A 13,405-nucleotide genomic window follows, 5' to 3' on the forward strand; every position below is an offset into this window, starting at 1 on the left:
TCTCACGGCATGTTAGGTCCATTCTTGGCTGACATTCCTGGGATATTGGCACTGTGTCAGCTTCATTAAGCCTATGATGTAACGAATGATAACGAATGATAACGAATGAGTGACTTTATAGCAACAAGTTCCCGTCGCTATCAAGTATATAAGAGATCCGTCAAGAGAGTAGATGTTCGTGCTGTTGATCATTTGGTTGTCTAGCCCAGACGTTGTCTTACAGACAACATTCCAACGTATATGAGACACCAGTACACCATAACACATCGCATAATACTGAACCATATTTATCAACCGTAAAAGACCTTCTAGAGGTGCAGATCTGGTCCTGACCCTATTTCCCCCGTGTTCACATCTTCTGTCAGACTTGAATTTTCAGTCCGAGAGGAAATGATACAGAAACTGTTTTTAAAAATTTAACTCTGTAAATATGTGTCAGATGTGATATCAAATATGCGTTAAGCCATGTGCACTCATATAGGCTGCAGATCATCTTGACCTTTCTCTATCCACATATTTCTAAAATTATTTCCAAAGCAAAGTGACACGATGTACATAATAAATTAATTGAAAGTCTATTACCAAGTCATTTTCTAATTTTAAAGCAGCTTAAAATGCGTGATGCAATTAGTGCAAACCAATTTGTTTTTTTTTTTGCCGTTTGTTCATTGTTATTTTCGCTCGCCTTTTCTCTTGCCACTTGAGGCGTGGAGATCAGAAGCACATAAAAAGATGTTTGGCCTAACAAATACGCCTCATGGTTGCAAGCTGCAACAAGTTAAACACGATACCTTTATGACGCACATGTGAGATTTGGTTTCTAAAATCAATGAGGAATTATGTTTATAAATGCTCTAAAATTCTGAACGGCTAAATCCATCGCCCTCTTAATCCCATGCATGATTCTCCTCCAATAAATACACGGTGCATGTACGATAGTTTCCGAAAGAAATAAACCAATGGGGAATGACCCTGGTGAGTGAGTGAGTTTAGTTTTACGCCGCACTCAGCAATATTCCAGCTACATGGTGCCGTTCTGTAAATAATCGAGCCTGGATCACACAGCCCAGTGATCAACAGCATGAGTATCGATCTGCGCAACTGGAAACCGATAACATGTGTCAACCAAGTTAGCCACCCTTTAATGACCCTGTCCTATTGGTCGCCTGTTATGGCATGCACATAGCCGCCTTTAGTGGCAAGCATGGGTTGCCGGGTTGCTGCAGACCTATTCTAACCCGATTGTTTACGGGTCGGGGAATAATCAATCCCAAGTTGGCTTTCTGTCGTCTGCTTTTTCGGTGAATTTGGGTGAAGTGGAAGTGAATTGCCCAGCCTTCATGTTTACCCATTTGACCAAAACATGCATGCGGAAGACTCGTGATATAATAATGTGTGAAAACAGGTAAATCCTCAATCCACCTTCATGCTTTAACTCAGTTCCGTCTAATAACCAACACAGTACATAGCATGTAAACAATAATTCCTCGCTGAGAGTACAAAGGTCACATCATTCAAAGTCTATACATTCCCAAACCGAGGTGTTGGACTGGATAGAGGAAGCAGCCACGTGGTTAAAGCTTCCGCTTGTCACACCGGTTCGATTCTCTCGTTGGTACGAGTGAAGCCCATGTGTGGTGTTCCCGCAGTGTATTACTCGAATAATGCTATGTCGGCGTAAAGCCCAGTGCAATTACTCACAGTTCTACACGTAGACTTCTGGCACTTAGTTTCGGACGTTCCAACATGTATTCGTTGGTAGCTATGTAGGTGGAGTTTGTACATCCTATACATGCAGGATAAACATCGTTGGAGCCTATGGTCACCAGTATGGAGCCCCGACTTTGATTTTGCCCGACTTTGCCCGCTTTACGGCAATCATATTGTCAAATGTGTATCTTGTCTTCAGTCCAGCAAGGGAATGAAAATTGATTTTCACTATTTGTGGCACTTATTTGAATTAATCTTAACTGAAAGATGGTAATGTTCTTTCAGTTGATATGTGATGCAGATGATTTTCAATAATGATTGTGGGGAGGTGGGGTTGCCTATTGGTTAAAACGTTCCCTCGTCAGGCCGAAGATCCGAGTTCGATTCCCACATGGGAGCGATGTGAAACCCATTTCTAGTGTCCCTCGCCGTGATATTGATTGAATATTACTAAACGTGGAGTAAAACTAAAAACACTCACTCATTTAAACAGATGGAGATGAAGAAAGATGAAGCTTGCTTACCTTTGAGGGCATTCACCTCCCACAGAAGTTACCTGTCATATCTTCCTACGAACGTAGCACAAACTAAGAAGATGTGACAAGTAACCACTGTGGGAAGAGAATGCTTTGAGGGTAGAAAGTGAGTATTTTCCCACATCCGGGTGTACGTTTCCATAGCGGCGGGGAAAGTAATAACATATGGAAACAGTATCGGAAAGAAAAATCACGGCAGACGCTAGATGGGAGACACGATAAGTCAGTGAGTTTAGTTTTACGCCGCACGCAGCAGTATATGACGGAATACATCTAATAATACTCTTGTGTGGACCAGACAATCCGGTGATCAGGAGCGCGGGACCAATTCTAACCCGGATCTTCACGAATGTGGGCGACACGGAAGAAAGTATTGTCAGCCGAATAGTCACATGGTTATCATGCCATTTCTAAATATAAACTTAGGATATTCCATAGTTGTAGTAATATCGCCCATTGTCAACAGGTTTTAAATATGAATCGTTTCTTGTTCAATCTAGTGACATTGGGTTGATACACTGTTGATCTGACAATAATATATTCTGTACAGTCTACGTATCAAGATAATATATTGCTCTCAAAATATTACATGGCTAGAACACCAGACATATGGAGTGCACTATAAAAAGCCCCTGTATAACCTGGGGTATGGTCAAGCTATTACGAGAACATATATTTTTCAGTTCATGAAGGACAGACGCGCGCATGCACGCGATGACATCACAGTCGTACATATAAACATCGTCCCTAGAACTTGAAAGACACTACCTGCATCGATTTCTACCAAAATAGTATTACCACACACACTTTGACCACTGTATTTACTGCCGTTTACATAATTAATAGCTTCCGGGGTCGTGCTGCCGCCACATCAACTGGTTGTTTACAAAACCTCAGAATGACCATCACAACACAGAGCATGTTTTTCAGATAACAAGCGGAATGATTCATTTGGACTGACCATGTTATGTGTGCGCTTTGATTGCCTGTCACATAAACGGTTGGGGTATTATCGAGAAAACATGTTCCTGCATATTCAGGACCTTTCTAAGACAGCTATATGGCAGTTCCAGTTTAGGTCGTCCACCCACGAAAAACCCTGGACAGAATCTATGCGCTTCACACCATGATGTTCTCCTTATGAGACAATGCTGTTAAGTGAGACGTTAAGGCATATATACATGTGTGTGTGTGTATGTGTGTGCGTATATATATATATATATATATATATATATATATATATATATATATATATATATATATATATATATATATATATATATATAAATACGTTTTGAATGTATTTGGATGTATATTGAAAAGTTATAACATACCTACATTTTCTTTTATATATATATATATAATTATATAAGAAAATGTAGGTATGTTATAACTTTTCTTCCTATATAACATACCTACATTTTACATATACACACCTATATATATTATAACTTTTCAATATTTGCAAATGCGCATTTTAGCGATTTTCTGATTCTTCCTTTGAAGCCATGTGACTATTCTTTCTATACAGACCCTGGAGCAAATACATCCAGATCGTATACATGCAAACCCGCACAAGTCTAGAAATTGAGGCTTGTCTCCATTTCCACATCTGAAAATGAAGAAAGTCTCAGGGCTCCTTTTCATTACATTTTATTTATTTATGATCTTTAATTATTATGAACATTTGTGTTTGTAAAACATGTTCATTCCAGAGACTAGACGTTAGTCTACCATCTGACGTCTGGTTGCTTCATCGTTGATAAAATACGACATGACGTCAACCATAATAATCTGTGACATAACAAACAGAACACACGATACGTCACCTGCTTCGGTGACGTCACTCTGCGGATTGATATTTCATACGTGTTTTTATTTTCGCTGATAGTATGTAAAAAAAATACTCGAAATTCAGAATTACGGATGAACTTGTCCTTGTTAAATAAAGATCTAAGTCTTTGACAATAGCTTAGGACATACACCATACACTCCCTTGAGGCTGCAGGGGGCATGCATCGTTATATGGGTATATAAAGCCAATCCTACCAAACAAAAGGCTGACCTTAATATATTACCTAGTGTTTGAGTCAATACTTGACCTTAAAGGTCACATGCAACCAAAAAATCAAACATAATTAAAACACATATATCACTTATTCATGACATATAATATACACTGCTCCTTTTAAAAACACAGATACACACAATTATAAGCGTACAATCGCGATTCAAAAGTGCAATATTTTGTACTTGGGCTTACTTCCCCCGAAACGAAGCCCTCGGGAGACCGAACCCAGCCATAGCGGGTGGATATGCACTCAAGTGAAACGACGGCTTCCGATTGGCTGTTTCATTTGCTGATATGCTAGGTTTCATTGTGTGTACAGAAACATGATCTGTTTGATGGGCATTTTAGAAGTATAGCCAGTCACCAGAAAGTAAAATTCTTTATGGATAACAACTTCTTTTAGTGTATTTGATCCGTCGTTTCAGTATGGATTCATATACAATTGTCAAACAAAATTATATACACTAAAAGAAGTTGTTATCCATGAAGAATGTATATAGAGATGTTGGGTTTGGAAAATACATATTCTCTGAATTTGCGCTCCATCCAATAAAAAAATCATGTCAGTAAAGATGGTAAACTACTGCGTGACTGTAATCTGGCATTCGTCCAAGTACAAAGCAGGACTTGAAACTGACAAGAGTTTGCACCAGTTTCCGTCAGATCCAGTCATCCGAAAAAAATGAATGTAGTATGTTTGCAAACCACAGACATAAAAACATGTCATGTGTATCATACGTGCCTAATTACATAATGTGGCAGACACGGGACTCGGGTGCAAGAGTCATAAATCAACTTGTTTTCTTTATGTCGTATAGTCTGATAGGTGTTAAGTTCAAATCGCACGTGGTCAATGACTGAAGCTGTGTATTGCATGTTGTCTTTAGCAGACAGGCAGGCAGACATATAGGTGTGAATAAACCAGACACTGAACTTTCTCTGTGACAGAGACTGCTCACCACAATCAACATGTTTTTTTTACGTAACGAGAAGATTATTTACTTGTTTGTGTACACAACCAAGATTAGACTACTGCTCACGACCTCAGTATGCGTACTGTTTCAAGCTCCGCGAATCTATTCACTGCGCATGCGTTATGGACGCAGCGCAGCACAGCTGTTGAAACCAGTTTTCCCCCCAGCGCTGGGGGGAATTTAGTGAAACGTTTGAACTCCGATTTCGCGGGCTTTTTTTTCATCTCGTTTTTTTTCAACCTTTTAGATTGAATTGGCATTTTTTATTATTCGTTTCGGTAATTGCATACCAAAAGGTACCAGAATCTGCAAAGTTGTGTTTTACGTTGCATGTTGAAATGAACCCGTGAAGATACGGTACAGACGTGGTCTTTAGTAGCCTTGTTTGTGGTAAAAGGAGACTATAACGGGATCGGGTGGTCAGGTTCGCTGACTTGGTTTACACATGTTATACACATTTGCATAGATCGGTGCTCATGCTGTTGATCACTGGGTTGTGTGGAACAGACTCAGTTATTAACAGAATGTCGCCATATAGCTCGAAAACTGCTGAGAGCGACGTCAAATAACGTCAGAGACGTAAACAAGATCAAGGTCGTTTGTCTTTACTCGTCAAATAACATGATTATCACATCCAGTGAACTGTAAAGGTGACATGTGGGTCGCAGACAAACAGTCTCTGAAAAACATCTGTTATTAAAGTAAGTGTTTACGGATTGCTGTTCATGTAGAGATGCTTCACTTTAGTTGAGCATCGAGTTGTATTTGTTGTCACCTACAGTATTTTATCACTAAATACTTTTAAGTCAGTACAGATGATTTCACATTGTGATATGATTGCTGAAAAATACATGCAAAACGTACTGACTACGAACACACTGACATGTTGAAAGCGGTCAAATGTAACACGTTATGTTTGGGATTACATTTTGTCAGCAAGGTACAAATGTGGGCACTTTTGTTGTGTTGAGTCCCATCCGGGATTCGAACCTTCACCCCCATGAAGTTTTCGGGCACAATGGCCCGACAGAGAACATATCAAATTCTGAAAAAGTAGATTTTTTAACAAACGATAACTTTACACTTGATTATTTTACAAATTTAAACAAAAACCCAACCCTTATGCGTCAGTTTACCATTACGATTTATAAGCCGTTCGCATACGTAATATAAAATATTATTGTATATGCATAGATCTTCATATACACTGTTCAATACAAGTTTTACTCTTCTACAAATGACAATAATGAGCCGGCGTCCCTGAACATGCGTGGTTTTGCTGTCACTACCTTGAGTCCCGCCTATCATCGCCAGATGGAGCTCTAAAATTATGCTACAGGAAGTAGGAACAACTTTGTTGACATGCGCAGTAATGGAGGCCGTCTACATGCAAATATTAAAATTGTATTGATTTGATCGTTGTCATTTGAGCCGTGTTTCTGTACCTTCCCAGCTCTAATCTATGGCATAGGGAAGGAATTTTCGGATATATGTGAAATTTTAACCTTTCGCCGGACTGTAGTTGTGTGTGAAAATGACGAAGGACCGTCTGGCGGCTTTGAAAGCGGTAGGTGTTGACTGCAAACCTTACCCACTCGTTGAGTCCTACCATAGTCTATATTGTGATTGTATTGGCTGGGACGGCTCAAATCTTATCAATCTAGTCACTGCCCGCTATGCATCCTGTGTGGACATACTCAGCCACTGTAGCTTATGTGATTGTGAGCAACTATCAGAAACTCACACCACCTAAATCCCAACCGAAAGGGCACTGGTACATGGAAAGAAACCGGTGGGAGTGGTTTTAGTTCAACTGATGAATGAAAGGCTTGATGATAGTAATTATTCCCGTACCGTACGTAGAGCTGTGTAACGGGGGAAAATATAACTGTATGTGAGAGTTTGATGGGGAGTGCATCACAAAGTTTACCGTTTGCTCGGGGAACGTGTACCTGGGTCATGTACGCCGAATCAGGTGATTTTGACTGATGAGTAACTGCTTATAATAAACCAGTTGAAAAGCAAACAAATTATATTTTCAAAATATGGATTGGTCCAGTTATACCCGATACATGAATGGTATTGTAGGTAAACTCATCAATGCTCATAGTAGATTTTCCTGAACTTATCTGACTACTCAAGTGTCATCACTTGACTGGCTGTGATGAGCACACAATATAATCACCATATTCGTGTGGTGCATATTGTATCAGTGATGTGTGATGAAGCATATTTCACTGACCATATGGTCTCGTTTGTGTGTTCATGGTTATGATACAGAACATATTATCTGGAAATTCTTTTACATCATCAGTGTTAGATTTTGGTGAAATTTTGAGTGGGTCCAAATTGATGAAAATAATGTTTCTGGACCCCTTCCAATGTTAAATAGATGGGCAGATGTAAAACAGAGGGGGTCCTCACTGAATTTGATGAGTCAAAACACCCCAAAACCCTCTCTTGAGCCAACACTGCATCATATCTAAGTTGTCTACATCATGACAAAGCTAAATGCTGTATACATCTTCCTTTTGCGTCAACCAGAAATATAGTTTATTATATGTACCCTTACATAATAAAGATAGTTCTAAAAACTGGCATGCACGGAGAACATCACGAATGCTCAGAATAACTTTCTGAGTAGGACTGGGCGGTATTGGTCTTACTCCTATCCCATACAAGGCTTGGTTGGTGGTGTGAAAGTAGGTTTCAGCTAGCTGATTTAGTAGTATGATATGACAGTACATCAGGATTGTCAGGTGTGTCCGACAGTTTCTGAACCAAAACCCTGTTGCATGTTTGAGTGATTGTGGACTAACAGCATACATTTGGAGAATACAGAGTAAGAGTGTCACTTGTGCCGAATCCACCTTTTTTCTTGCAGTGAAATATGTTTAAATCAGCATATACTGAACATGTTACTTTTATTGTTAGTATGAAGAAACAAAGAAAAGGTGTGTGGAGAATGGGGTCTCAGGCTCCTTGGTAATGTAAGGACTGTCAGTGTGTTGCTAACAGATGACATGTGACTTTGTTCAAAATTACCTCTGTTCACCCAGATGTTTAAGGCATTTGCTTGCTTGCTTGCTGAAGACCTGGGTTCGATTCTCCACATGGATACAGTGTGTGAAGTGCATTTCTGGTGTATTGTGCCATGATATTGTAGTGATATTGATGAACATGGTGTAATGTTATGCTCACTCTGTATTCACCTAGCATTGAATGGGTACCTGGTGGGATCATGAGTATTGTTTACCTTCTGGTGCCTCACAGGCCACATGGTTTGTGGTGCTCACTGATCCATTGACAAGGGTAATAATGAGCATACATCTTGTGTGTGAAAGTTGATGCAGTGAAACTACAGACATAATTACTAATGTCTGTTTCAACATATTTCAGATGAAGTCCCCACCCTGATATTTTCTCTCCTTCACTCACTTTAATTGTAACATGATATGGTTGTGATTATGATAAGGATTGATTGACTGCTATGCTTAGTTTTGCCCATAGCAGCTTGTTGGTGTAGGTGTTGCCTCCTCCAAGCTGACACACCATGATGACATACACCTGCTTGATCATGTATACTATATATAATGATAGTGACATTGAAAAAGGATTTCTCTTCCAGTCTGTAATAAACACATGTTTTCCCATAACTGATGGTTATTGCAAATACATGCTGACTTTTGTAAATGAGACAGAATGATTAATGTTTATTTTGACATGGCCTATTGCATCATTACTCAGAATTATATGTATATATATATATATATTAAAAACTGCAACTAACATCACACACGCACCTATTCTCTCTCTCTTTCTCTCTATCTCTCTCTCACACAAACCCCCCCCCCCCCAAAAAAAAAAAACCCAACAGATTGCTGCTGCTAAGGGAACACAAGGAAGTGTTTCTTTATTATTTTCCATGTTTCTTCACAAAGTATTTTTTGTAATTTGTGTGAAATTCTGGAAAAAGATGAAAACACATGTACTTTCAAGTGTTCCCTTATTTGTTCCATGAGTATATTTTGACCTGCAGTACAGATTGATTTGTCAATGTCATCATTGAGATTTCCCTTGGCTCGACTGTTTCTGTGGTGAAATGTTATGCTTGAATATCATTGTCATACTTCAACACATACAACGTTTATTCAGTCATGACTGAAGCACAACATTTATTATTTATTATTCATCATCTGTCATTTCAAGGCTTTGATAAAGGTAAAATGCATGTGACTAGAATTAATAAGGGTAGTATTGATTTTGGCAAAATTAATTGTAAACAATATTAAATGAAATTTTAATTACAAATAGTAATATAGATGAAAAGGTAGCTCCAGTATTACAAAGGAAAATATTTTTCTAATGAATATGTGCAATGACGTGTGTAGATTAACACAGATCACATCATGTCTGACCCCCCTTGGTGCTGCATGCAGGATGATAAATTATTATAAAAGTGATCATCAAGTAGTGTTGGTTTCTGGTAAGTGGGACATAATACAATGTAACTGCCATTGTTGGTAATTGAAATTCACTGACAGAATCTGATTACCAGCTCAATTGAGCATTTGATGAAGGATATATTTCTTTTCACGAAAAGCTCGGTAGGGTAGCCTAGTGGTTAAAGTGTTCATCCATGCCTATGACCCAGGTTTGATTCATAATACATTTCTTCTGTCCCTCAACATGATATTGCTAGAATATTGCTAAAAGCAGTGTATAAGCGAAAGAGAAGGTTCAGCTGTGTACAGGTCACTGTGCTACAACATACACATGTATATACTTTATATACAGGTCACTTGGTTATAGGAAATACGTGTGTTTACTGATTGTACAGAATGACTTCATTACATTATACAGTGCTACGGACAAAATGTTGTGTTAGGAATTGGTTGAAATCTCACAATTTATGATTGCTTCATTATCTTGAATAATCATCGAAAACATTGCTTAGTGTCATTTTTCAGATTTTCCTATCCTGATTGTTACAGCAAATATGTATAATATGATGCAACTTCCTGCTATAAAGTGATGACCAACGCATCATGAACAAAACTTCCTGGAATCTTCAAGAAATGTTCAGTCATGACATCTCAGTTAGTGAAGTGACTTTTCTAAGAATGAAACAAGTTTCCAGCCCCTGACAACTTTGAAAATGTTCCATAATCAAGTGTTTCAAAGACTGGAACAGTAGTTCCAAAATCATTTGTGTTCGATAATGAGAAAATGGTATCGATTTGCTTGGTCGGTTGGTCACTGTGACCAATCTTAGATTATTTCAGTTAGTTGGAACACCAGTTAGACAATACGAATTATGTAATCCACGTACCACGGTGGTTTGACTGACTCAACAATTGTTACCCTGTGGGTATGTATGGAATAATGTGGCATCTAGGTATGTATTAAATACTAAAGTGAAGCATACTGAACAGAGATAAGTATATTTTACAATGCACACAGCCCGTTAAGCAATAACTGACAGAATGAATTTCCATTACATAGATTTACATACTTAGACCATTGTGGTGTAACTGGCACAATTTTGTTATACACAAAATACACAGACAACTGTGGAATAACTGACAATAGTGATGCTATTACATACAGGTAACTTACATGGTCCGCTGTGGTGTGAAGGACAGTGGTGATTACATTTTACACAGTGTACTCTGTAGAACAACTGATATAATAGTAACAGTCTTACACAGTATTACATGGCACTATGATACTTTCATTATACAGAGTTGACACAGACTGCTTCTGTATAACTGACACAGTGGTAATTTCATTATACACAGTAGACACGGACCACTATGGTATAACTGACACAACATAGTAATTTTATTACACACAGTAGACACGGACCACTATGGTATAACTGACACAACATAGTAATTTTATTACACACAGTAGACACGGACCGCTATGGTATGACTGACACAACATAGTACTTTCATTACACACAGTAGACACGGACCACTATGGTATGACTGACACAACATAGTAATTTCAATATACACAGTAGACACGGACCACTATAGTATAACTAACACAATGGTAATTTCATTATTCACAGTATGCACAGATCACTATTGTATAACTGACACAATGGTAATTTCAGTACATACAGTATTCATTGACCACTATATTATGAATGAAATAACAGTAATGGCCAATAATGTCATACTGACACATATGAAGTTACAATGTTGCAATTACACATTGATGTTATCAGTTTCTCTTTTTCTATACAGATGCCAATGTCAAATTTAATCCCTGTAATCATAGATTTATTGACTCCCCAGGGGCAGTCCTTTAGACCGTGACACTTTTAATCCCACAACAGAATAGGTAGGCTTAGTTAATGAAAGATGCTAGTAATCATAGGCTGCATATCTGATTTATGATGCTTCCAAAGGATGTTTCATTAAATAGTTATTACAAGTAAATAACTTTTGCGTGACTGTTACGTTCAAAATTACAGTATAGTGGGATGGGAGAAAATTCAGAAAAACACTATTTTTTTATTTTACCAAATGCAACATTCTTTTCCTCAAACCATTTCCACACATACTAGGTTAATCTACAGCAGTACATACTCAGGTGCACATATCTTGGCAACCTATCAGATAACTTGACAAACAAGAAATTGATCAAACACATTACACATGTATTTAATTTTGCCATATGTTCAAGGAAATAAAGCTGTATTGTGCAGGTATAATGAATATTTGAGCCTCACAGTTAAAAGCATCAGTGTGTGTGTGTGTTAGGCAGTATCACTGTGATGGCCGGAAACTCTACATTATCAAGTCTGGATCAGAAACTCATGATTGATATAATCAGCACTGGTCCTTGCTGGGACACAGTGACCTGATGTCAAGCCAGGTGGCTGAGCCTGACCAAGTGGTCTCTTTGGCTACCTCATATGATTAACATAGATTACCGAATACTCATGGGGATATCCTGCCTCCACAACAATATTTGGGCAGCATCTAGAGCTGAGGATTGCTGAACATAAGTGTATTACCTACCATATAGAGTTCACTCCCTTACTGACAGGATCCAGGTCCTTCATTAACTATATTTATCACTCATGACCTGTCTGCATGTTATCAATGGTTACAGAATGGTATGACCTGCAAGAGTTTGGTATTTCTTTCTTCATTTCCTGGTGCTGACACTTGTCTGAAAGTACAGTGTTAGCCATAGACTATTGAAATCTTGAGGGACCAGTGTAGTGCTTCCCAAATCTGGTTCTTGTACATTAATACATCCCCCAATAGAGCTTCTGACTAGGAGGATATGACCAATGGTGTCTGCCACAGGAAGAAGTGCTCAAGCTGTGTTTATTCCAAGACCACCAACCCCACAACTCTGTGCAAGTGTTCACTGTCGACTATACAAGAAACAATAGAACATAGGAAAAGAAGCGAGTATCATCACTTGAAGTTTGTAGATCATTACTAATAAATGCTTAATCAATAAATCAGTCCCAAGACACTGCAGTGGATCATCGACATCTGAGTCAGACCTGGGCCATGTGTTAATTGGTCATTTGTGCAGTTTATTTGAATGCAATCCATAGACATGGCTCCTGATGTATTTTTGATAGAGGAGGATGTTTGTGTGGATCGCAGGAAGACATACCTACTGGGAGTTTGCTCTTATAATGACATTCCTCTTAAATATTTCATAACTTGAGCTGTTGCTGTATGCTGTTTCAGATCAGATCAGTCTCTGGGCAACCATTTTAACTGTCACCCACAATATCCTTAGAGCTTCTTTTCTAAAATTTGTTAATGATATAGGGGATTTTCCTGCCAAGAGTGGATGAGGTCATAAAGTATATTGGTGCGGTTGGTCATCCTCTTAATAGTTTGACAACACATACAAATAGTTTCTACAGCATGAGATCTGAAATGAAATTGAATTTAAACAAGAAGCTCTATATGTAGGTGATGAAGTCAGTAATGGTATAATATATGTTGTTGTGGATGCGATTTTACTTACTCTTTATCTACTCTCTCAAGAGGTTTTACTGTTTCACTAGAGGTTTCACTGCAGATATTGCCGTAGGTTTCACTGAAGGTTTTACTGCAAATTTCAGT

The 13,405-nt window shown here is 38.4% G+C and overlaps 1 protein-coding gene across 2 annotated transcripts in view; it reads left to right on the forward strand.

Annotated features, from left to right (window-relative positions):
* The first annotated feature begins 6,644 nt into the window (after nt 1–6,644).
* LOC137256507 (syntaxin) overlaps nt 6,645–13,405 on the forward strand; it is a 74,327-nt gene continuing 67,566 nt past the window's right edge. For both annotated transcript variants that reach the window (XM_067794354.1, XM_067794347.1), the window contains exon 1: nt 6,645–6,858. In XM_067794354.1, coding sequence (XP_067650455.1) covers nt 6,826–6,858 — 33 coding nt within the window. In that variant the 5' untranslated portion in view covers nt 6,645–6,825. The remainder of the gene's footprint in view (nt 6,859–13,405) is intronic.

Source organism: Haliotis asinina, chromosome 1 (assembly GCF_037392515.1).
Source record: "Haliotis asinina isolate JCU_RB_2024 chromosome 1, JCU_Hal_asi_v2, whole genome shotgun sequence".
In the NCBI taxonomy this organism is placed as follows: Eukaryota; Metazoa; Mollusca; class Gastropoda; order Lepetellida; family Haliotidae; genus Haliotis; species Haliotis asinina.